The sequence below is a fragment of the Neoarius graeffei genome, chromosome 10, assembly GCF_027579695.1.
Source record: "Neoarius graeffei isolate fNeoGra1 chromosome 10, fNeoGra1.pri, whole genome shotgun sequence".
NCBI lineage: Eukaryota > Metazoa > Chordata > Actinopteri > Siluriformes > Ariidae > Neoarius > Neoarius graeffei.
The window spans coordinates 86,728,744-86,755,172 of NC_083578.1; the positions used below are offsets into that span (position 1 = coordinate 86,728,744).

Here is a 26,429-nt window from a genome sequence, read left to right on the forward strand (position 1 = left end):
TTCCCATCTCACAGCCAGTCTTTCAGGAATGGACTCTGGAAAGAGAGTGGGAATGTTTCTGTGAGTTTCCTGTTTACCGTTTTCCTTAAAATTCTGGTGGCATTGAAGCACTTTGAGATGACAAGAGTGTGAAAATTATTGTGCTATACAAACTGTTCTTCTCCTCCTCGGTATTACTCATGCTCTCTCTCTCTCACTCTTTTTCTCGCTCTCCCTTGCTTTCTCTCTCTCCCTCTCTTTTTCTTGCTCTCTCTCCCTCTATCTCACTCTCTCTCATTCTTTTTCTTGCTCCCTCTCTCATGCTCTTTTTCTTGCTTTCAGTTTTCTTGCTCTCTCTCCCTCTCTCTTTCTCTCTCTAGCCCTCTCGCTCACTCATTTTCTCTCTCTCCTTCTCTTTTTCTTGCTCTCTCTCTTGCTCTCTTTTTCTCCCTCTCTCCCTCTCTTTTTTGTGCTCTCTCTCCCTCTGTGTGTGTGTTCAGAATAGCAATCCACTGGTACAGCACTGGGTATTGGGGCAGATACTGGCCTGAGATCCTGACTCAGTACTCAGTTTTCTTTTTTATTTTTCTCAGAAGGAAATCCCAGGTTAGTCCTCACTGCAGAACCAAAAGTCCAGAGGGTGGGACTGGACCTGATCTAACTCCTCCTACAAGCCTAACCCCTAACCCATGAGATACTGTACAACACAGAACATCAAACACACTGATGCAACCTGAGTTAGTGCAACACACTGAGTTATCTCCTTCCCCTGGACTTTCGGTTACATTCCACCCAGGTAGGAGGAGCTGGATAAGATCTGACTCCACCCCATGGACTTTTGGTTTGACTCCACCCATGTATAAAGAGTTGGATCAGGTCAGACTCCATCACCTGGACATTTGGTTTAACTCTGCCAATGTACGAGGAGCTGGATCAAATCTGACTCCACTCTATGGACTTTTGGTTCAACTCCACCCATACAGGAGGCGCTGATTCCACTCTATGGAATTTTGGTTTGGCTCCACCCATACGGGAGGCTCTGAATCAGGTCTGACTCCATCCCATGGGATTTTCATTAGACTCTGTCAATGTAGCAGGAGCTGGATCAGGTCAGACTCCACTCCATGGAGTTTTGGTTCGACTCCACGCATGTATAAATAGTTGGATGAGGTCAGTCTCCATTACCTGGACTTTTGGTTTGACTCTGCCATTGTACGAGGAGCTGGATCAGGTCAGACTCCAAGCCCTGGACTTTTTGTTAGACTCCACCCATGTAGGAGGAGCTGGATCAGGTCAAATTCCACTCCATGTAGTTTTGGTTTGACTCCGCCCAGGTAGCAGGAGCTGAAGCAGGTCAGACTCTACTCCATGGAGTTTTGGTTTGACTCCGCCCAGGTAACAGGAGCTATATCAGGTCAGACTCCATCACCTGGACATTTGGATCAACTCTGCCAGTGTAGGAGGAGCTCGATCAAATCTGACTCCACCCCATGCAGTTTTGGTTTGACTCCACCCAGGTAGCAGGAGCTGGAGCAGGTCAGACTCCACATGTGGAGTTTTGGTTTGACTCCGCCCAGGTAGCAGGAGCTGGATCAGGTCAGACTCTACTCCATGGAGTTTTGGTTTCACTCCGCCCAGGTAGCAGGAGCTGGATCAGGTCAGACTCCACTCCGTGGAGTTTTCATTTGACTCCACCCAGGTAGCAGGAGCTGGATCAGGTCAGACTCCACTCCGTGGAGTTTTGGTTTGACTCTGCCCACGTAGGAGGAGCTGGATCAGGTCAGGCTCCACTCTATGGAGTTTTGGTTTGACTCCGCCCAGGTAGCAGGAGCTGGATCAGGTCAGACTCCACTCCATGGAGATTTGGTTTGACTCCGCCCAGGCAGCAGGAGCTGGATCACGTCAGACTCCATTCCATGGAGTTTTGGTTTGACTCCACCCAGGTAACAGGAGCTGGATCAGGTCAGACTCCATCACCTGGACATTTGGTTCAACTCTGCCAGTGTAGGAGGAGCTCGATCAAATCTGACTCCACCCCATGCAGTTTTGGTTCGACTCCACCCAGGTAGCAGGAGCTGGATCAGGTCAGAATCTACTCTGCGGAGTTTTGGTTTGACTCCGCCCAGGTAGCAGGAGCTGGATCAGGTCAGACTCCACATGTGGAGTTTTAGTTTGACTCTGCCCAGGGAGCAGGAGCTGGATCAGGTCAGACTCCACTCCATGGAGTTTTGGTTTGACTCCGCCCAGGTAGCAGGAGCTGGATCAGGTCAGACTCCACTCCTTGGAGTTTTGGTTTGACTCCGCCCAGGTAGCAGGAGCTGGATCAAGTCAGACTCTACTCCATGGAGTTTTGGTTTGACTCCGCCCAGGTAGCAGGTGCTGGATCAGGTCAGAATCTACTCTGTGGAGTTTTGGTTTGACTCCGCCCAGGTAGCAGGAGCTGGATCAGGTCAGACTCCACTCCATGGAGTTTTGGTTTACGCCGCCCAGGTAGAAGGAACTGGATCAGGTCAGACTCCACTCCATGGAGTTTTGGTTTGACTCCGCCGAGGTAGCAGGAGCTGGAGCAGGTCAGACTCCACATGTGGAGTTTTGGTTTGACTCCACCGAGGTAGCAGGAGCTGGAGCAGTTCAGGCTCAACATATCGTCGCTGTCAGGTCAAAACCTGCTATGTGACATTTTTCCTTTTTTACAGAAGACATTAAAAACTGAATAAAACTCTGAAATAACAAGCTGAGAAGCCAGTAAAAGTTTACTTGTTCTATTATTAGCTTTTCTAATTAGCATAAATGGAAGCACGAGGTCAAAATTGACCAATCAGCATAGAGAACCCAATTTGAACTAAATTGCCACATAGCAGGTTTTGAACTGACAGCAACAATATTGACTTTTGGTTTGACTCCGCCCAGGTAGCAGGAGCTGGATCAGGTCAGACTCCACATGTGGAGTTTTAGTTTGACTCTGCCCAGGGAGCAGGAGCTGGATCAGGTCAGACTCCACTCCATGGAGTTTTGGTTTGACTCTGCCCAGGTAACAGGAGCTGGATCAGGTCAGACTCCACATGTGGAGTTTTGGTTTGACTCCGCCCATTTAGCAGGAGCTGGATCAGGTCAGACTCCACTCTGTGGAATTTTGGTTTGACTCTGCCGAGGTAGCAGGAGCTGGATCAGGTCAGACTCCACTCCATGGAGTTTTGGTTTGACTCTGCCCAGGTAACAGGAGCTGGATCAGGTCAGACTCCACATGTGGAGTTTTGGTTTGACTCCGCCCATGTAGCAGGAGCTGGATCAGGTCAGACTCCACTCTGTGGAATTTTGGTTTGACTCCGCCGAGGTAGCAGGAGCTGGATCAGGTCAGACTCCACTCCATGGAGTTTTGGTTTGACTCTGCCCAGGTAACAGGAGCTGGATCAGGTCAGACTCCACATGTGGAGTTTTGGTTTGACTCTGCCGAGGTAGCAGGAGCTGGATCAGGTCAGACTCCACTCCATGGAGTTTTGGTTTGACTCTGCCCAGGTAACAGGAGCTGGATCAGGTCAGACTCCACATGTGGAGTTTTGGTTTGACTCCGCCCATGTAGCAGGAGCTGGATCAGGTCAGACTCCACTCTGTGGAATTTTGGTTTGACTCCGCCGAGGTAGCAGGAGCTGGATCAGGTCAGACTCCACTCCGTGGAGTTTTGGTTTGACTCCGCCGAGGTAGCAGGAGCTGGATCAGGTCAGACTCCACTCCATGGAGTTTTGGTTTGACTCTGCCCAGGTAACAGGAGCTGGATCAGGTCAGACTCCACATGTGGAGTTTTGGTTTGACTCCGCCCATGTAGCAGGAGCTGGATCAGGTCAGACTCCACTCTGTGGAATTTTGGTTTGACTCCGCCGAGGTAGCAGGAGCTGGATCAGGTCAGACTCCACTCCGTGGAGTTTTGGTTTGACTCCGCCAAGGTAGCAGGAGCTGGATTAGGTCAGACTCCACTCCATGGAGTTTTGGTTTGACTCCGCCCAGATAGCAGGAGCTGGAGCAGGTCAGACTCCACTCCATGGAGTTTTGGTTTGACTCCACCCAGGTAGCAGGAGCTGGATTAGGTCAGACTCCACTCCATGGAGTTTTGGTTTGACTCCGCCCAGGTAGCAGGAGCTGGATCAGGTCAGACTCCACTCCATGGAGTTTTGGTTTGACTCCGCCGAGGTAGCAGGAGCTGGATCAGGTCAGACTCCACTCCATGGAATTTTGGTTTGACTCCGCCCAGGTAACAGGAGCTGGATCAGGTCAGACTCCACTCCATGGAGTTTTGGTTTGACTCTGTCCACGTAGCAGGAGCTGGAGCAGGTCAGACTCCACTCCATGGAGTTTTGGTTTGACTCTGTCCACGTAGCAGGAGCTGGAGCAGGTCAGACTCCACTCCATGGAGTTTTGGTTTGACTCTGTCCACGTAGCAGGAGCTGGAGCAGGTCAGACTCCACTCCATGAAGTTTTGGTTTGACTCCGCCCATACAGGAGAAGCTGGATCAGGTCAGACTCCACATGTGGAGTTTTGGTTTGACTCCACCCAGGTAGCAGTAGCTCGAGCAGATCAGACTCCACTCTATGGAGTTTTGTTTGACTCCGCCCATCCATGAGGCTCAGGATCAGCTCAGCCTCCATATCCTGGACTTTCGGTTTGGAAGTAAGGGTTATTTGAGTTCTAACCTGGAATCGCAGACATTTTTTCCATACATTTCTCAGCTCTTTGTTTTTTTTTGTTTTTTTTTTGGTGTGGTCCACTGACATACTTTACCTCACACACTTCACATCGAAGCCCCCTGATATATCAGCTGTAGACTAAATATAGCTGTACAGCATCTGAGTGTAAAAAAGAGCCTCCCGTGGTGTTGTTCTGCGCACACACAGAGGCGGTTTGGTGGAGAGGCGGGTATCTGATCTCCAGCAGGTGAAGGAGCTCAGCCCTCTTCTGGGCCCCATCAAAGCGCCGGCGCTCGCTCCTGCCGCCCGCGCGACTTCCTGCGCACCGCGCGCGCGCGCTCACGCGAAACGGGCGGGTGCGAGTCAGTCAGTGAGTTGAGTTGAGTTGAGTTTGCGCGCGCACGCGCGCGTGTGTGTGCGCGTTTTTTCTTCTCCCCCTTTTTTTCTGAAAGCAGAAAAAAGAGGAAAGAGAGGAAAAATAGAAAGAGTAGAGCAGCTCTACAGTGCTCTCTCTCTCTCTCTCTCTCTCCAGCATGCGGCAGTGAACCGGGAGGACTGCGGGACTTTACACACACACACACACACACACACACACGGCACTGAGAGGAGACTTTTACTGCACAAATCGCACTCACAGGTGGGGACTAAACGCCTTTCTATTGTGCCTTTTCTTTGAGTTGCATGCAGCTGGAGGACGTGGGGAAGCAGATCGGAGTTGCTGAGCTCTAAAAAGAGAAAGTGCATGACGTTTTCGAACCGACGGTTCACGTTTTAAAGCGCTGCTGCTGCTGTAGAATAAAGTGTGACAGTGTCAGGTTTCCTTGATCTTGTGATTGTTATTGCTTTGCATCCAGTTCCATAAGCGCCCTAGAAAGCGGTCAGAAGAAAATCAGTGCTGAGAGAAGACAAATCCGAAACAGTCATGACGTGGGAGCTGAGAGCTGCGGAAATTAAAGAGCAACTGCACTCCAGAATGACATTCTGTCCAAAAAGCATGACCTGAAACTGTATCATCTCTTATCCTGGGCATACTGCAAATGTCCTGTCTTCCTGCATCACACTGTTTGATTTGAGTTGACGTTTGACTTGTTATCATGACGTCATTGTGGACCCAAAACAAGATTGTGCTTTTTCTATCAGGGCTGTTGATTGAGGATGCCAGAAAGTAGGGTCGTATGTTCTCGTCATACCTACGTGGGTTTCCTCTGAAAGACATGGATGAAGTGCAGAGGTGTACATGTGAGTGTGAATGGCTGTCTGTGTTCACCCTGCGATCGATTGGTGACCTGCCCAAGGTGGCTCCAGCTCACCTGCAACCAGGTATAGAAAAGTGGAGAGAGGTTTATTGGTACACTCCGCACTTGTAGTACTCAAATCCAGGACTTGGACTTGAGCACTGGTGACTCGGACTCTGATTTTTTCTTTATTTTTTTGTAACATGGCATAATAATTTGGCATAAGATATTTATATCTACATTAATTTTTGTACTAATTTCCTGCAAGAGTGTCTCTCCTGTGCACCTTGGCACGTGCATCAGATAGACTCTTGGGCACACTCTGGACGGTGCGCACGCCAAGTGGACTCTTGCATGTGTGCGTGCCGTAAACGACTCGCACCTGCACAGGATTAAAGCGCAATCAGCGCACCTATATAAAAACTGTGAAAACACACTTACTTTGCGAAGTATTGAGTTGCGTTGCTGACACATTACCGAGCCTTATTTCCTTGTTTGGTTTCCTGATCCCTGATTTCCTGTTTCTCATCTTTGATTCTGCCGAGTCTACGATAGCCTGTTTGTGCCTCGCTTGACCTATTGCCTGTTTCACTGTTTTACAATGTTGCCTGCTGTTCTGGATTGTTTATCTGTCTTCACTTGTATTAATAAACACACCTTTTGTGGTGCAGAAGGTGGTGTAGTGGTTAGCACTGTCACCTCACAGCAAGAAGGTCCTGGGTTCAAGCCCAGCGGCCGGCGAGGGCTTTTCTGTGCGGAGTTTGCATGTTCTCCCCGTGTCCGCATGGGTTTCCTCCGGGAGCTCCGGTTTCCCCCACAGTCCAAAGACATGCAGGTTAGGTTAACTGGTGACTCTAAATTGACCGTAGGTGTGAATGTGAGTGTGAATGGTTGTCTCTGTGTCAGCCCTGGTGACTTGTCCAGGGTGTACCCTACCTCTCACCCATAGTCAGCTGGGATAGACTCCAGCTTGCCTGCGAACCTGTACAACAGGATAAGCAACTATAGATAATGGATAGATGGACCTTCTGCACTTACATCCGTCTCCCAACCATCTCTGACAGAATACTTCACGCTCCCTGACAAAGAGAAGCACATTCACCTGTTCATATGTCATGTTCAGGAACAAACTAATGTTAATGGCGCTAAAACAGCCACCGTCAAATGGTGCGGTTGGAGTCTTGTTCTCTGACTTGACTCGGACATTTTTTTTAATGACTTGGACTTGACTCGGACTTGAACACTGGGGACCCAAGACTGGACTCGGACTCGAGGTTTAGTGACCCGACTACAACACTGGGACACTCTCAGAAAACAACGTACTGTACCTTTAGGGGTACAATGCCTTGTTACCCTCTAAGGGACTTATTTGTACCCTTTATATACTGCTTGGGAACATATATATGCCTTTTTGACCCTAAAAAGGTACACATAGTTACCTTGAGGTCCAATAATGGGCCCTAGAGGGTGGATCATTAGTGTAGATTGTACCTCAGGGGACAGAAATTAACTCCTACTGTATCCCTGTTTCTGATCATGTACACTCAGAAAAAAAGTAGAACCAAATCTGTACGTTTCCTTGACACCCTCATGGGTACACTTATTTTTTTACTTTTAACATCTTGCATATTGAAACCTGGATATTAAAAGGATTTAAAGTAATTTGTTTTCTGAGTAAAGTTTTAAACGTATGCTACAGGCACATTTGTATGTAAAATATATACAAGATATACAAGGAAGGGTACCATTTAGTACCCTTTTTTCCAAGAGTGTATCAATGAAAAAAAAAACGTGTCAACCCTAAAAGATTTCAAATGCTGATTCTACTGCAGTATTGAACACCGACAAAGTTGTCTGTATGGATTTGTTTGGATTTGTCTTGTTGAGTGTTGTGTGACAGATGACGATATGTAAAAATGTGACTCATTGACTCATGTGAGTCCAAAATAGTTTGATGATAGAGTATGGTGTGATGACAGGAATAAAAATAGTTGGTGTTGCTTTTCACTAAATTACATTTGCTTGTTATTCATCCATCCATCCATTATCTGTAGCTGCTTATCCTGTTCTACAGGGTCGCAGGGTCGCTGGAGCCTATCCCAGCTGACAATGAGCAAAAGGCGGGGTACACCCTGGACAAGTCGCCAGGTCATCGCGGGGCTGACAGTCTACTTGTTATTAACCATCCAAAATTTTACCAAGAACAACAGTAATGTTAGAAAATTGGGCAAGCATAAGGATCAAGTTTGACAAGGGCCAAGTTGTGATGGTGAGATGACTGGGTCTGAGCATCTCCAAAATGGCACATCTTGTGGGGTGTTCCTGGTATGCAGTGGTTAGTACCTACCAAAAGTGGTCCAAGGAAGGACAACCAACTGGTGAACTGGCAACAGGGTCATGGGTGTCGAATGCTCATTGATTTGCATGGGGCATGAAGGCTAGTCCATATGGTCCAATCCCACAGAAGAGTGACTGCAGCACAAACTGCTGGGATTGGACCATATGGGCTAGCCTTTGTGACCCATCTGAACCAATGAGCCTTTGACACCCATGACCCTGTCGCCAGTTCAACAGTTGGTTGTCCTTCCTTGGACCACTTTTGGTCGGTACTAACCACTGCATACCAAGAACACCCTACGAGATGTGCCATTTTGGAGATGCTCAGACCCAGTCATCTCGCCATCACAATTTGGCCCTCGTCAAAGTCGCTCACTTACGCTTACCCATTTTTCCTGCTTCCAACACATCGACTTCAAGAACTGACTCTTCTCTTCTCTTGCTGCCTGATATATCCCACCTCTTGACAGGTGCCACTGTAATGAGATAATCGATGTTATTCACTTCTTCACCTGTCAGTGGTTTTAATGTCATGGCTGATCGGTGTATGTAATATAATATATGTGACTAATTGTGCTAATACATTTTCAATTGAACTCTTTTTAGAATGGTACAATATATAAGATTTTACTTTTGGAAGACAATTGCGGGCGGCACGGTGATGTAGTGGTTAGCGTTGTCGCCTCACAGCAAGAAGGTCCTGGGTTCGAGCCCCGGGGCCGGCGAGGGCCTTTCTGTGTGGAGTTTGCATGTTCTCCCCGTGTCCGCGTGGGTTTCCTCCGGGTGCTCCGGTTTCCCCCACAGTCCAAAGACATGCAGGTTAGGTTAACTGGTGACTCTAAATTGACCGTAGGTGTGAATGTGAGTGTGAATGGTTGTCTGTGTCTATGTGTCAGCCCTGTGATGACCTGGCGACTTGTCCAGGGTGTACCCCGCCTTTCGCCCGTAGTCAGCTGGGATAGGCTCCAGCTTGCCTGCGACCCTGTAGAAGGATAAAGCGGCTAGAGATAATGAGATGAGATGAGATGAAGAAAATTGCGAATCTTTTGCATGCTCCTATCTGGCAAATCAAATTAAAAGAGTTGACCACTCAATCTAAATGTGGATTGGGGTGGCCTAATGGTTAGAGAAGCAGCTTTGGGGCTGAAAAGTTGCTGGTTTGATTCCCTGGGCTAGCAGGAATGGCTGAAGTGCCCTTGAGCAAGGCACCTAACCCCCAACTGCTGTATGTTGTACGCCACTCTGGATAAGAGCATCTGCTAAATACCAGTAATGTCGATAGTAAGACTACACATTTGTAGAATCACCTACAAAGCATCGTCTGCATTATTGCTGGGCTTAGTGCCCGTGATTTGAGGGTGATTTACTCTACAGAAACTTGCTGCCCTTTAGTTTAGGTTTATGCCTGTAGGTTTCTTTTTTTTTTGTAGATCAGAATTATTAGCTGGACTTGATGCAAAGCAGCACATGACATTTAGGAGTCTGTTAACTCTGGGTCACTGCTCATATAACCTTTGAACTTTGTGGTTCTGAAGTTGCACGACGATTGGGGTGGCATCCATGACTAGCATAAATCTTCAGCGATCAGAAGAAATCCCACAAAGTCGTCATCCCCCCCCCGCACTCTGTGGTCACATGGTCAGAAAGACTGCACCATCTCACTGGATTGCATTCTGAAAAAAAAAAAATCCTAGAATGTCAGAGCAAAGCAAGCTAATTCTGTCCAGCTTACGTCTGTTCACCAACTCGGTTCCCAGATGCCAGAGTGTGTTGACTGATCTATGGTTGATTGAGTTCATTAGATGTTGCGTCATGAGTCATTTTAGCCAAGCTTGCATCAGTGGCCATGAACGCTCTGCGCTCTCCCGTGTAGGCCGTGTTTATTTGCGGAGACTGTAGAGACCCCGAGGTCGATTTAACCCAGCCTTTGTTCTCGGTATTAATGTTCTCACCTCATCTGTTTCTGGCTTGCTCCACACTCCCATCTCCTCATTTCTGTAGAACCGAGCACGTTGTATGTGGATAAGGGTTGTGTGTTTGTGGATGCCAGGGGCCTCTGGCCGTTCTCCATTTAATACCTCTTTCCTCGTTGTTGGCACGGCGCTCTGTGATATGCTGTCCAAATAGGGAAATGAAGGACAGAAATTCCTGGAAAAGCACAGAAATGTCCAGCTCTATTTTGTATCCACGAGTATGTTGTGGTAGAATAAGGCTGGGAGACAGGGTTTCAGAACATTGTGGAGAGACGGCGCTTTATTTATTTTTGTGTGTGTGTGTGAGAGAGAGAGAGAGAGAGAGAGGGATTTACATTCTTCTGAGGCTCCTGTGCATCAAGCAGCATCGTATGGGTTTGATTAGTGAAGTCCATCAATGTGTGATGCCTCTGAACTTGGACATATTTATCAGAGTAGCCGGTGACCTTCTCCTGCTTCGGATTATGTGTGATGGATTTTATAAGGATATGATGAGCTTTTCACATGACTGATATATGAGACTGAACCTTTGTCTCATGGAGACTCCTTTAAAGTTTTATCTTAATGATTCATCACAGTACTCTGTTTGGCTGCAATCCATTATACCTCTGACATGGAAAAGTATATTGGAGTGGTGGAATGGTCAGTTAACTCGGAATTCCCAGTCGGGAACTCGGGGAACATCCACCTTGCCTGACTACACAGATTGCCCCTTGTGTCATTTTATATTTGGTCAGAAACTTGTTTGTACTTGATATATGGAGCTTTTGTGTTGTGAAAAGGAGTTTGAACAACTTTGGAAGTTTACATTTGTACCATAATTCCATTGATTTCAGTCCAGTTTTACGAACGCAGTGATAAACAAGGCAGCCATCATGTTTCCTATGTCCTATCTCATCGTAGAAATAGTACATGGACATACTGTATAATACATTAGAAGTTTATCAAATCTAGAGACTATCAATACAAATGATCTTGTTCTGGGTATCCGGGTTTTTTTTTTTCCTGCGCTGAAGCACTGAAATCTGAATTCTGGAAAATCAACGTGAAATATTCCGAGTTCCAAATGCAGTGGATTGCAGGAGTAGACTCAGCGTTAGCACCAAGGATGTCTCCTTTGGCTGTACAATTATCTTGTCTTACACTCTCAAAAATAAATAGAGCTGGCCTAGTGGTTAGCGTGTCTGCCTCTTGATCTCGATTGGGAGATCGCAAGTTCTACTCGCGGTCAGGTGATACCAAAGACCATCATAAAAATGGTACCTACTGCTGTCTGGCAAGGCACACTGCAATACAGTCCTCATGGTTACCAGATGACTAGATCCCCACTGTAACCCTAGCTGTACAGATGAGAGGCCGAGGGCTACAGAAATGGAGATTGGGACCGCCCAATGTGCCTTAAGGGCCAGGAGGCTGCCTGGGAAGACCAGGAAGGACTTTAAACTTTATCCAGAGTGACATACAACATACCCAGAGCAGCCTGGGGAGCAGTTGGGGGTTAGGTGTATTGTGCAAGGGCACTTTAGCTATTCCTGCTGGTCCAGGGAATCAAACCAGCAACCTTTTGGTCCCAAAGCTGTTTCGCTAACCAATAGACCATGGCTTCCCCGTTGCACAGTGAAAGAACCAGAAACACAGGAGCAGTACTAAGCAGGATGCAGAAGTGTTTGTCAGTGGCCCTTAAGGTCCAATTATATATACCTTAAATCATTTTTAAAGGTGAAAGATACATACTAAAGGTACAATAGATGTACCACATCAGTGATGATGGAAAATGCAGTTCTTGGACATTTTCTGTACAGGATTATTTGAAAACCGGTTATTAACATGGGCGGCATGGTGGTGTAGTGGTTAGCACTGTCGCTTCACAGCAGGAAGGTTCTGGGTTTGAGCCCAGTGGCCGACGGGGGCCTTTCTGTGTGGAGTTTGCATGTTCTCCCCGTGTCTGTGTGGGTTTCCTCTAGGTACTCGGGTTTCCTCTAGGTACTCTGGTTTCCCTCAAAGACATGCAGATTAGGCTAATTGGTGGCTCTAAATTGACCATAGGCGTGAATGGTTGTTTGTTTCTAGGGCCAAGTTTAGATTAGACCGTATCTGTCTCGTTTTCTTCGCGGATGCACTGTCCGTTTACATTAAACCGCCTGGAAACGCCGGGAAACAGGAATCCGCCAGGGTCCACGTATTCAATCCAGATCGTGTGTGGTCCGGTGCTGTGTAAACATTGAGAATACGCGGATACGCTGTGCTGAGCTCTAGCTGGCGTCGTCATTGGACAACGTCACTGTGACATCCACCTTCCTGATTCGCTGGCGTTGGTCATGTGACGTGACTGCTGAAAAACGGCGCGGACTTCCGCCTTGTATCACCTTTCATTAAAGAGTATAAAAGTATGAAAATACTGCAAATACTGATGCAAATACTGCCCATTGTGTAGTTATGATTGTCTTTAGGCTTGCCATCCTTCCACTTGCAAGTGGTAAGTGATATGCACTGGGATCACACACACAGCGGCTCAGTCCCGAATCGTGGCTCGTGCACTTCACTCACGCGCTCTGTGAGCTGCGCAGGAGCGTATCCGTGTATTGGTGTTGCTGTGTGCACGCGAATCGTGTATTGGTGTTGCTGTGTGCACACTAATCATTTTAAAAACGTTAATCTGATGATCTGCTGATACGGTCTAATGTAAACCCCACCTATGTGTCAGCCCTGTGATGACCTGGCAACTTGTCCAGGATGTACCCTGTCTCTCGCCCATAGTCAGCTGGGATAGGCTCCAGCTTGCCCATGACCCTGCACAAGATAAGCAGTTATGGATAATGGATGGATGGATGGTCATTAATGTGGAAAAAAAGCATTGATTTGACCAAAGATATGGTCATTTTTGGGAAAGAAAACAAGCTGTAGATAAGACTTTATTGTAGTTATACAACGAAATTTTGTTTGGTAGCACTCAGAGAAAACAGCAGCAATAAAAAAATAAATAAAATACAAGATAAAGTAAGTGGGGAAAAAAGAGAAAAGTGCAGTGTAGGTAGACCATGCAGCGACCATTGTTTATTTTCATGCTGGTTAAATGAACAGTACTCTACCACTTTAACTGTAATTTAGGTACTGCCTAAAAGTGGAGTTCCCGATGAGTGCAAAATATGTTAATAAATAACCCCATGTTTTTTTTTTTTAAAGCAAATAAAAAAATATAAGTGCTGGATAAAAACACATCTATCTTATTCAAATAAAGATACAGATTTTGTTGTCCAGTGGTTGAGCGTTTATGAGATACGTTGCCTTGCTCTTACGATCGGGTTCCCTGTGGTGGTACACGGACGTTGTTCGTATGTATGGTCGTCATACGGTTGCAACAGCTGTCAAAAATCAGGTCGATGCATTATCATATTCTCTAAAGTATGGAGCTTCGCTTCGCATGTTGAGAGCTCCGCTGTAATTTACTACCGGTATTAGTTACAGATGAGTTTTATAGCTATACATTAATAGTATAGCTAGTTTAATGTTCGCGCCAAATTGGTTACTTGTAGCAGTTCTCCGTTAAACTAGCTAGTCGCTAGCTAAGCTCTATCTAGAGTTGTCTGTTTAATGTTAGCGCCAGTTGGTTATTAAGAGTTCTTAGTTGAACTAGCTTTTGTTGATGAATCTTTGTATTCACATCGTCATGCTGCCGTGAACACAGTGTCATGCTAGTTTGAATCAAAAGCATATTTTGAGAGCTAAACTCTATACAGTTGTCTGATTATTGTTAGCTTTGCATGGTTACTAATTACAGTTCTTAGTTGAATCAGCTACAGTTGATAGCTTTAGTTCTCAGCTAAACTCACTATTAGCGACAGTTAGCAGGTGAGCTTAGCTTTAGTTAATAATTCACCATACAGGATGCTTTATATGATTTATAAGTGCCGAGTTTTTTTTTTAATTGTTGATTTGATGTCTGAGCGAATGAGTGAGTATAAACCTTTACAGCCTACGACTCCAAATTCACAACGGAGAAGTGAGGAGAGGGTCTGATTAGAGGGGCCTTTGTTTGCAGAAAACGAGATGAGAAAATAAATGCCTTAATAAGAACCATTGGATATCTTACTGGGAGTCTTACATGCATACAAGAAAACAAGTCTGTAACAAGAAGAAATGAAACCAAAGAGACTTTGCCAAGTGGCAAATCTCAGGAAAAGCCCTTGGAGTTTGGATCGAGGAAAGAAGAGGAGAGAAGAGAAGAGAGAGAAGAGAGGGGCCCGCTGCAGTCCTTCACCATTTGTAGTTGGTATAGTGTTGTGGGGTGGAGGGGGGGACAAAGACGTCTTAGTGTTTTAAGACTCCCTGCTGAACTGGGGCCATTTGACTTGCACTCAAAGGAAATGAGGGCAACCTTAAACCTGCATGCACCTCTTTTCCACCGCAAACTCGCCCCCTACACCGGCCCCTACACACACACACACACACGCACACATCCTCAGTTAAAGGCCGAACACTCAGTGTTATATTGTGCTTTGAAGATAAAGGGAGATGTATTTTTCCCCCCATGTGAGGTGAGAAAGGGATCTTTGTACACCGGGTTCGGTAAGTTGGAACACTAAAGGCAGTATTGTAAAGCGAGACATGTTAACACGGCAAGGCAGCCGAGCACAGCACCATGCAGGAGTTTCAAATAACTTTCCAAAACAATGTTTTTCCCAAAGCAAAGACAAATCACAGAGAAAAAAAATGGTTTATTTATCCTAGGGTTGGAGGTGCAAATGCATGGGAACACACACACACACACACACACACACACACACACATTGTACTATATGTTGTTCATCAGGAATGGTTATCCCAGCTGGATGAAAGAGTGCATACCTACTCTTTCTTTTCCTCTCTTTCCCTGTCTTTTCCCTCTCGAGCTTTGCTCCGTCCCTCTCCTTCTAGTTTTCTCTCTCTTTTTTTCACATCACAGGGCGACTTGTTCCTTCAATCCCATTTCCAAATTGTTTCCCATCTGCTCCTGATTACCTTTGGTTGCACTTGGTTCTCTGCCAGCCATCTGGGTTTCCATATTCTTTCTCTTTCTCTTCTCTTTCTCTTTTGCTGTGTCTTTTTTATCTCTCCTCTCTTTGTCTCTTTCCTTCTCTCCATCCGTTCTCCTTCAAACTGTGAGAAAGGATGGAGTAGAGGATAAGTGAGATGGGGAAAAATGTCCAAGAGGGAGAAAAATTGAAAGAGAGAGAAAAAAAGAGATAGAGTTGGAGAGTAGTAGTAGGCTTTTGGCAGTTGGAACAGCGAGAAAGGTAAAAAAAAAAAGAAATAGACAGATAGACAAGCAGATCCTTTATTTATCCTGTAGGGGAAATTGCTTTGTTATAGCACACATAACTGCAGAATAAATCTCTATTATGATATGGCAGTTGTCCATGTCCAGAGTCACTGTAGACGAATTAAACAGTCTGACAGAAATGTGTAGTGTGTAAAGGGTCATCCACATATAAAGCAAATTGCTTGTCATCCATTGCTTTGTAGCTGACGGTTGGTTGCTAGTGGACATTCCAGGATCTGGTTGCCGAGATATCCTTCTTGTATGTTTATTTATTACTCCGTGTTGGCATTAGTGGTATCCTTCGCTCCCATTGGTAGTCGCCTCAAAGTTGAGATTAGTTTAACTTGGTACACCGTAAGCAGTGTTGGGCACGTTACTTTCAAAAAGTAATTAGTTATAGTTACTAGTTACTTTTCCCAAAAAGTAACTGAGTTAGTAACGGAGTTACTTTGTCATAAAAGTAACTAATTACCAGAGAAAGTAATTATTCCGTTACATTTTGTTCCCCCTCAAAAAAAATCAAATTCAATTAGTGTAATCATAATAAAAGTGAATGTTAAATGTGTTTAATGACTGAAATGGACACTTAACAGAACCAATTAGTAATGTTATCTACACTATATTAATGTTTTTGTGGGACAATGTGAGATAAGACATCTATCAAATGTAATATATTTTTGTAGTTATTAAAATTATGTTACTAATTACTGGCCACTGACGAGGACAAACGCTTTGTTCCTCGACATAATGTGCATTGGACGTAAACACTCTTGCCTTTTATTTCAAGTAATGAAAAGTAATGGCTGTATTTCCAATGTGAAAGCGCAGTGCTGGGTTGACCGCTCGCCATCGCTGTGTCTTCCGATTGAAAGAGTGCGCAGTGCAGTAGGCGTGGCCTACCTACGTATGTTGTCCAAATCTACTCTGATTGGCTTACTGTGCCGTTGTCTCGCATCTCCCCGCCCCACACGAAAGCAGAGTAAAGAAAGGCTGAGCGAGCAGCGTGCCAGATGAGAACAGCTTTAATAAAGTAACGCAGAGTATTTTATTGTAAGTAACGGGAACGGCGTTATAACGATGTAAAAAGTAATTAGTTAGATTACTCGTTACTAAAAAAAGTAACGCCGTTAGTAACGCCGTTTATTTCTAACGCCGTTATTCCCATCACTGACCGTAAGTGCTAAAGAAGGCAACTGGACTTGCTTGAAATCCTTGAAGACGTTTTGCCTTTCATCCGAAAGGCTTCTTCAGTTCTGTCTGACTAGTGGGGAGTTTCAGGTATTTTTCCTCTAGTGGACCAAAAGCAACCCTAAAGAGAGTTGTTGAGGTGACCCTAACCCTCCAGTGACCCTAACAACCTACCGAATGGCTGGGAAGGTCAGTGACCTATGTGACCTCAACGACTCGCTTTAGGGTTGCTTTTGGTCCACTAGAGGATAAATACCTGAAACTTCCCACTAGTCAGACAGAACTGAAGAAGCCTTTCAGATGAGAAGTGAAATGTCTTAAAGGATTTCAAGCAAGTCCAGATGCCTTCTTTTGCACTTATGGATTATGATGACCTGCATGACTGAGAACCTTCATAGACATTTAACTTAGTACCCACCCACTTTGCATTGTCAACAGTTGATCTTGACTGTTGGATTGCTGGATGTCCATCAATGGTCTGAAACTCAATAAGGATAAGACTGAGCTTCTAATCTTCCATTCAAAGTCCTGCAATAAGCTGCTCTTTCCATCTCTGGTCTTTGGTGATGAAGTCATTGCTCCATCAATCTCAGTGTGGAACACTCGTGCCATCTTGGATAGAACTATGTCAGTGTCATTCCAGATCAATGCTGTGTGCAAGGGTGCTTTCTTCCATCTACGAACTCTACGATTGCACATATCAGGAAGTTTTTGTCATTCAACACAACAGAGATCCTTATTTATGATCTGTCGGTGCCAAAGAAGGCAACTGGACTTACTTGAAATTCTTGAAGATGTTTCATATCTCATCTGAAAGGCTTCTTCAGTTCTGTCTGACTAGTGGGGAGTTCCTCATCCGAAAGGCTTCCTTTCAGATGAGAGGTGAAACGTCTTCAAGGATTTCAAGCAAGTTCAGTTGTCTTCTTCAGCGCCTATGGATTACGATGACCTGGGTGATTGAAAACCTTCACAGACATATCCTTATTCATGGTTTCATGACATTGAAGGTTGACTTGTACAACTGACCCGCTTCTCTTTGGTTTGCCAAAGTATGAACTTCTAAAGCGTCATGTTCTTAATGCCGCTGCTCGGCTTCTGATGTATACACATAAATTTGACCATATCAGTCCAGTACTTAAGCAGTTTCATTGGTTACCAGTAGAGAAATGCATTCACTTCAAGAGTCTACTTCTGACGTTCAAAGGGTTGCGTGGTCTTGCGTGGGTTATATCAGTGATGCTTGACAGCTCTATGCCCCGATAAGAACACTTAGATCTTCAAATGCTGCTCTTTTAAAGCCAGTGGATTACCATCTCAAGACGTATGGCTGGCGTTCTTTTGCTGTTGCTGCGCCTCACCTCTGGAACATGTTCCCCATAGACGTTAGATCTTTTGACTCCATGTCTCTATTTACAACTTCATATTAGTATCTCTTATTGCCAATTAATATGTATTTACATATTGTATATTTAGCACTCAGAACTCATTTGCTATGAAAGCTTTACAGGTCGCCAAATTTCATTGACATTCCATGGTCATGAGAAGTTTGATGTTCCATGTGCAGGAGATTTATTAAAAGAGTAATAAATCATTAAGTCCACAATCTTAATGTCACAGTCAGAGGCCAGGCACATTGTTATGGCCAGGTTCACTGCCCAAACTGATATCAGTTTTTCTTTGGCTAATCAGACACAAGGTATGCCACCACTCTTGCTGGAGCAGTTGGGGGTTAGCTGCCTTGCTCAAGGGCACATCAGCCAGGCCTGCTGGGCTAGGGAATCAAACCAGCAACCTTTTGGTCCCAAAGCTGTTTCCTCAAACCATTAAGCCATGGCTTCCCCAATTTTGCCTTTACTACATTGCCTTTATATACTATCCAAAAAGTATGAGGTGAGTAAGTGTTCATTATTCAGGGGAGGGGAATGTCTGTTGGTGGGGAGGAAACAGAGATAGAGCCTGAGTTGATGTGACACAGCAGGAGATATTGTCCATGATGATCACCAGTTTGGACACAAATCTGCTCTCCAGCATGACTTCTAGTATATTTAAGATCAGACCAAATTTATACCCTGTTGATGCAATAGGTTCAATATGTTGGTCTCTTCACTTTGTATTCCAACACAAGCAAGTGGCACTCATGGAACAACATGGAATGGAAATGGAATGGACCCTTTATTATCACTGTACCAGTGAAATTGACCATCAACCTGTCCTTACAGAGGGGGAACAGGACAGGAAGACAGGGATAAAAAAAAGAAACATAGTAGTAACATGAGGAAAGATGAGGGGAAAAAAGAACACCCCCCCCCACTATGCTCCTATCAGGAGTACAGTGTGGGAGCATTTAAAAACCTCCGCACATAAGCACACAATAACACAAGTACACTTTAAAACACGGGACCTGAGGGGGGAAAGGGTGTAAAGGAGGGGGCAATCAGGGGTGGGGGGGAGGGGTTGGGGGGGGAGGTAGAGGTAACCCAGCACAAGCAAGCAGCTGTCTGGTCCTGCAGCCATGAGGGCGCTGGTCACGCACCCGCTTGTCACACTGGGGGTAAAAAACAGCGACCACAGAAAATTGGGGAAGGAATGCGAAGAATGCGAGAGTGTCTCCCAGCAGTGACCTTCTGGGGGAAATGTTTTCCCAGCAACGGCCTTGATCGAGGCCGGTGCTGTTCAGGGAGCCGAATGTCGATAAGATAGAGATTGTTTGGTCTTTCGAACAGACGCAGTCTTTACACGTCCACACCACTCGTCCATATCTGTCCATTTCGTCCATTCTGTTCAATTCAATTTGGTCTCCGAAATACTTATTCCTTGCAAAGCCGAAAGCGTCTCCAAGATGACACAACCATGTTGTGGTTCAAGTTCTAATAGCCACAGTCTGAGTGCCGACAGCTTACCACATTGTAGTAAGCTGTGGTAAGACCTGAACCTTTTCAAAAGGAATGGAAGATTCTGCATGTTTCTGAAGATGGCTACAATACTGATGGCTGATTCTATTGTATTTTTCAGGTGTGCAATTATAGCAACTCATTTGGTAGACACTTTTATCCAAAGCCATTTACAACTGAGCAGTTGAAAGTTAAAGACTCAACAGTGGCATTATAATAGTGTAGGGTTTTGAATTCACAGCCATTCCATTAGGAGCCCAAAGTGTCAACCAGTGTCACCAGTTTCCTCATCATAGCGACCGTAATATGTAGAAGGTTCTCTTTTACTTTCACAAAGTCGTCCCTTTTGACGTTATCATTTTGCATGTAGCTTTTAAGGACTGGTCTTCAAGGATGCAGCCATGGTTGCTTGACAGTACTAAGCTTTGTTAAGCTTCACAACCTTCCAATCAGTAGGCCAAAACCTTAACCACTGAGCCACCAGATCTCTTGGCCACCCAAATCCTACACTTCATCTTCTGTTGATTGTATTGTACTTCTGCAGGTGGCACGAATCCAAGTTGAGATCTGATGTATAAAGACGAAACAGGAGGGGAGAAAGTATGTTCAGCTGAGGAGCATCTGTAATCACTACCCGTTCAGACTGACAGTTTTGAATCCTTGCAAATTGCAGACAACTACACAGGTAGCCTTTGATCTCTGAAATCCTAGGGGCACACCTGCATCTCACCTAGATTTACCCAACAGTTGTGACTGGGTAGTGTTGAAATCACTGGAGAAAACATTATCACCCACAAGGCTACCAGGTATATTCAGGGAACAGTAGGCTTTCTTGCATTATCCACAACTAAATGGAGTTAATGTCCAAACTGCACAGGTTCTAATTACTTCCACCAAGGAGGTTATGTTTTTGTACCAACCCAATTTCTATGAAACTTGGTGGAAGGGTGCAGCATGGGCCAAAGGAGAATCCATTAAATTTTGGAACAGATCCGAGTCATAGGGCAGATCCTTGAATTTAGTTTCACTTTCTCTAAGGTTATGAGATACGGCATTTGGCCTTGGTGGAGGTCTGCAATCTCAGAGTTCCCTTCCAGTTAATTAAGGGTCTGAAGTTGACCAAGTCCATCCTTTCCAATGTCTTCATAGCATTAGATGTCATCCATTAAGGCCTGTGGGCTGTCGTTACTTTGGTAAGTTGACTTGACATAGACTTTTACATAGTACAGGGTCTTTCTCTACGCTCCAGGTGAACATGTGTTGTAACACTTTGGGGGGAAAAAACTGGTCAGTACAATCCTCTTAGAACTCTGTGGATGTATGGCAGTATTCCTAGCGGTATCCACTGCCATTAATGCTAATGGTAAATGGATTTAAGTACTCTTGAAACAACTGTCCAAAAGGATGAACCAGCGTCAAGAAGCAGCTGAGAGTTGTTGGGAAGTGGGTGGTTGTGAGATGTATGATAACCAGCTGAAGGCCTTCTTCCAGTCTTCCTTCAGAAAATCCCTCTTTCTGGTTCTCCAAAGAACCTTCAGAATGTGTAGAACTCAGGTTTTTTTGTTGGGGCTGCAGTCTACCTCTATGATGGGAATTTGGGAATTGTAAGGCCACTCTGGAGTAGGAATAAGTAGCAAGGTTTCAGAAATTGGCCAGTTTTTTGATTAATAGCCCCTTTAATTGGTGTGGTTTACCTTGCTGAGACTTTGGTGTGATTGTTAGGAACTATCTAGAATGCTTTCATTGACACTGGTCTTAAGGCCCTAGTCAAAGGCCAGCTATGATGAATTTAGCTATTCACACACCAGCGCACTTGTGGATTGTATTCCTCGAGCTCCTTTCTTCAGTAACTGCTTTATCCTGGCCAGCGCTGAGTAACAGTATAGTGAAAGTCTTCACTTTAAGAAGTATTTGGATGGGATAAGATTTCCGGACATATATCTGTTAAGGATGTTTGTAGTAATTATGAACGATTTGCGTGGGATAAGGCCAATACTTGGTTTTGGTTTGGTTTTGGCAGGAGACGATAGACAAGAGTGCTTCCTGGAATGTCTCCATTCTGAAGAAAACATGCAAATCTTTTTTTTTTCCCAGAGGATTTTGAACAATATGTCAATTTAAATTGTTATATACTGTATATATTTTGTCAGAGAGTGAGTGTTAAGGTCTTTGCTCAGTGTCCCAAAAGTGTTGGTACTTTCAGATCAATAGACCAGAACCTTAACCACTGGACTTTAACCATGCTGTTGAACGGTTTATCCCTGCTGATGCTGTTCTATCTTCCTGCAGTGCTGTGCAGTGTTTTTGGTGCTGATTGTGGCTTTGTTTGTCTTTTCTTCAGTGTCCTCAGCACTACTGATTTCTCTCCCTGGCTGTGGGAAGTGGACGCACAGAAAAGCCACACATCTTGCTGAGCTGCCTGGAAGCTGAAGTTGGACATATACAACTTGCGCACACACACACACACACACACACACACACACACACACACACACACACACACACACACACACACACTCGTGCCCGGAGCTGCTGTCATGGCCCCAGAATTCAGTGCGTCACTCTGGTGAGCGGTGGGGCGAACCAGGCAGAAGACATGTTGGCACGGAGGGACGGGTACCGCACTGAAACTAGCTGTAGTAACCATGGAAACGGTGTGGAGGAGCTTGGCCTGTGTTGGGGTCATTGCCATGGTAACCGCCGGAGTAGGAGCGAGCGCCTCTGCTCAGGAGGGTCAAGGTAATGATTATGATTGTCAGCTGTATTTGCTACTAAATTCGAAACAAAATATTCTCATTTATTTATAAACCAATAACATACCATAAATACTGTAAAACTTAAAACTTCGCACTTAGTCATACAGAATTATTATTATTATTAAAAATGGCCTTTTTTGTTTGAGAAATTGGCATGCACAGAAATCTATGACCGTACAACGAAAGGATTGGCGATAAAACGAAGTTCTCCTTCTTTTATATATACACACACATCTGACTGGCCACTTTAATAGGAACTTGTTCTTGATTCTAAGATTCCTGTTCTTGGCTGCAGGAGTGGAACCCAATGTGGTGTTCTTCTGTTGCATGCTGAGATGCTTTTCTGCTCACCACAGTTGTAAAGAGTTGCTATGAGTTACTATATCCTTCCTTCCTGGCAAAAAAAAAGCCAAACCAATCTGTCCATTTTCCTCTGACCTCTCTTATCAACAACACGTTTGTTTCCACCCACAGAACTGTCGCTCGCTCACTCACTCACTCGATGTTTTTTTTTGGGGGGGCGGGGTTCGCACCATTCTGTGTAAACTCTAGAGACTGTTGTGTGTGAACCCCAGGAGATCAGCCGTTTCTGAAATACTCAAACCAGTCCATCTGGTTCAAACCAACACCCATGTCACAGTGAACGAAAGTCACACTTTGAGATCACAATTTTTCCGATTCTGGTGTTTGAAGTGAACATTCATTAATTGAAGCTCTTGATTTGTATCTGCATGATTTGTATCTGCATGATTTGATGCATTGTGCTGCTGTCAAGGGATCGGCTGATTTAGAGAACTGCATCAAACAGCAGGTGGATGGGTGTATCTAATATAATAATATATATATGTATCTTGCTAACTGGCTAATCCAGCTTTCTGACCAACTGTCACCATGTTGCTGCTTTTTTTGTGGAAATATTACGGAGTAAACTCCAGCGTGACCCATTGCCCCATCAAAAGTGCAGCCAAAGCAGTTCTGTTATTGGTTGATGTTGCAAAAGTCAACAAGACTGATTTTTTTTTGCAAAGTTTTCTAGTGACGTCTGCAATGTGAAATCACCGACCGTGCCCATTTCCATTGAACAGCGCCGACCAAAAGCTACTATGAAATGACCTTAAAGGAAAAGTCGACCCTGAAACAAATTCATATCTTTATGCAATGCGAAGTGTGTATTGATTCTGCTGCTAATTTGTTGGTTGATGCTATATTTTCATCATGGGGTGGCATTGTTATTGCCAGCACAGTTACATTGGTGTTTAATAGGAGAACATTTTCACCAATCTCAAACATAAGTGATAATTGTTAGGTTTCACTCTTGGCTCCTCATTCTCATCTCATTATCTCTAGCCGCTTTATCCTGTTCTACAGGGTCACAGGCAAGCTGGATCCTATCCCAGCTGACTACGGGCGAAAGGCGGGGTACACCCTGGATAAGTCGCCAGGTCATCACAGGGCTGACACATAGACACAGACAACCATTCACACTCACATTCACACCTACGGTCAATTTAGAGTCACCAGTTAACCTAACCTGCATGTCTTTGGACTGTGGGGGAAACCGGAGCACCCGGAGGAAACCCACGCGGACACGGGGAGAACATGCAAACTCCACACAGAAAGGCCCTCGCCGGCCACGGGGCTCGAACCCGGACCTTCTTGCTGTGAGGTGACAGCGCTAACCACTACACCACCGTGCCGCCCCTCTTGGCTCCTAAAAAAAAAAAAAGCCCAGGAACTTCATTCTCTACTCATTTTCAGTGACATTTAATATAATACAGTGTGAATCAGAAATCCAGTGTAAACAGTAAACAAGTTGGACCTAAAGTTCCAGAATATAATCCAACTATCCAATGCAGTGGCGCTGAGTTAGGAGGTGTGACCGGCAACTAACTCAGCTTGGCTAGTTAGCCCTGAGATGAATCAAGCGCAATTGCTGTCATTGACTAAAGCTTGTAAGTAAAGAATAAAGAATTTCCAACCTCTAATTTGGGGGAAAAAAAATCAAGGAAATCACCCTCTCAACTCGGAAAGTCAGGAAGTTCAACATTGTGGTTTCAACATGACCACTCTCACTGTCAGCAGTAAAGTGTCACTTCACGACTTTAAAGCGAGACAGCCTTTCGATTTCATAAAATCGGTGAAATTTAGTTCCCTCTGAAATGTGGTCATTGTGATATATGTTTATTTCTGTAATATCTCACAAAATATCAGGCCGTTCTGTTCTGTGGCTGGGAAGTTATTTAATTTGAGGGGATTAAAGCAAATAATGTGCATGAAATCGCTCGCTTCGTGCAGTCAAGCAGACAGAGGAAGTCCATGTGTGTGTGTGTGTGTGTGTGTGTGTGTGTGTGTGCGCGCGCAGGTTTACCTTTGAGCATGCACTGACAGTTCCATCATTCTGTCACTAAACGAACAGCTGATCACACCGAGGTGCTCGCTGAGCGCCGATATTTATTAGTTTGGTCCTGCGTTTCCTTTCCTTCGTATATAACATAACGTCTTTTCTTCTCGCTTTCCATCGGTCTTTCACATTTCATTCACACACTCATGTCCTCCATTTTTCTCTCCTGTTTCAAATTTGTATCCCACAATGCCTTGCACGAACAGGGAAAGCCCACCACGTGATGCATGACCTATTACAACCCTGATTCCAAAAAAGTTGGGACAAAGTACAAATTGTAAATAAAAACGGAATGCAATAATTTACAAATCTCAAAAACTGATATTGTATTCACAATAGAACATAGACAACATATCAAATGTCGAAAGTGAGACATTTTGAAATTTCATGCCAAATATTGGCTCATTTGAAATTTCATGACAGCAACACATCTCAAAAAAGTTGGGACAGGGGCAATAAGAGGCTGGAAAAGTTAAAGGGACAAAAAAGGAACAGCTGGAGGACCAAATTGCAACTCATTAGGTCAATTGGCAATAGGTCATTAACATGACTGGGTATAAAAAGAGCATCTTGGAGTGGCAGCGGCTCTCAGAAGTAAAGATGGGAAGAGGATCACCAATCCCCCTAATTCTGCGCCGACAAATAGTGGAGCAATATCAGAAAGGAGTTCGACAGTGTAAAATTGCAAAGAGTTTGAACATATCATCATCTACAGTGCATAATATCATCAAAAGATTCAGAGAATCTGGAAGAATCTCTGTGCGTAAGGGTCAAGGCCGGAAAACCATACCGGGTGCCCGTGATCTTCGGGCCCTTAGACGGCACTGCATCACATACAGGCATGCTTCTGTATTGGAAATCATAAAATGGGCTCAGGAATATTTCCAGAGAACATTATCTGTGAACACAATTCACCGTGCCATCCGCCGTTGCCAGCTAAAACTCTATAGTTCAAAGAAGAAGCCGTATCTAAACATGATCCAGAAGCGCAGACGTCTTCTCTGGGCCAAGGCTCATTTAAAATGGACTGTGGCAAAGTGGAAAACTGTTCTGTGGTCAGACGAATTAAAATGTGAAGTTCTTTGTGGAAATCAGGGACGCCGTGTCATTCGGACTAAAGAGGAGAAGGACGACCCAAGTTGTTATCAGCGCTCAGTTCAGAAGCCTGCATCTCTGATGGTATGGGGTTGCATTAGTGCGTGTGGCATGGGCAGCTTACACATCTGGAAAGACACCATCAATGCTGAAAGGTATATCCAGGTTCTAGAGCAACATATGCTCCCATCCAGACGACGTCTCTTTCAGGGAAGACCTTGCATTTTCCAACATGACAATGCCAAACCACATACTGCATCAATTACAGCATCATGGCTGCATAGAAGAAGGGTCCGGGTACTGAACTGGCTAGCCTGCAGTCCAGATCTTTCACCCATAGAAAACATTTGGCGCATCATAAAACGGAAGATACGACAAAAAAGACCTAAGACAGTTGAGCAACTAGAATCCTACATTAGACAAGAATGGGTTAACATTCCTATCCCTAAACTTGAGCAACTTGTCTCCTCAGTCCCCAGACGTTTACAGACTGTTGTAAAGAGAAAAGGGGATGTCTCACAGTGGGAAACATGGTCTTGTCCCAACTTTTTTGAGATGTGTTGTTGTCATGAAATTTAAAATCACCTAATTTTTC

The 26,429-nt window shown here is 44.8% G+C and overlaps 1 protein-coding gene across 1 annotated transcript in view; it reads left to right on the plus strand.

Annotated features, from left to right (window-relative positions):
* The first annotated feature begins 5,119 nt into the window (after positions 1-5,119).
* The window catches only part of adamts10 (ADAM metallopeptidase with thrombospondin type 1 motif, 10), a 175,576-nt gene continuing 154,266 nt past the window's right edge, over positions 5,120-26,429 (plus strand). Inside the window, exons 1-2 of the mRNA XM_060932511.1 lie at positions 5,120-5,296; positions 21,924-22,321. Coding sequence (XP_060788494.1) covers positions 22,228-22,321 — 94 coding nt within the window. The 5' untranslated portion in view covers positions 5,120-5,296; positions 21,924-22,227. The remainder of the gene's footprint in view (positions 5,297-21,923; positions 22,322-26,429) is intronic.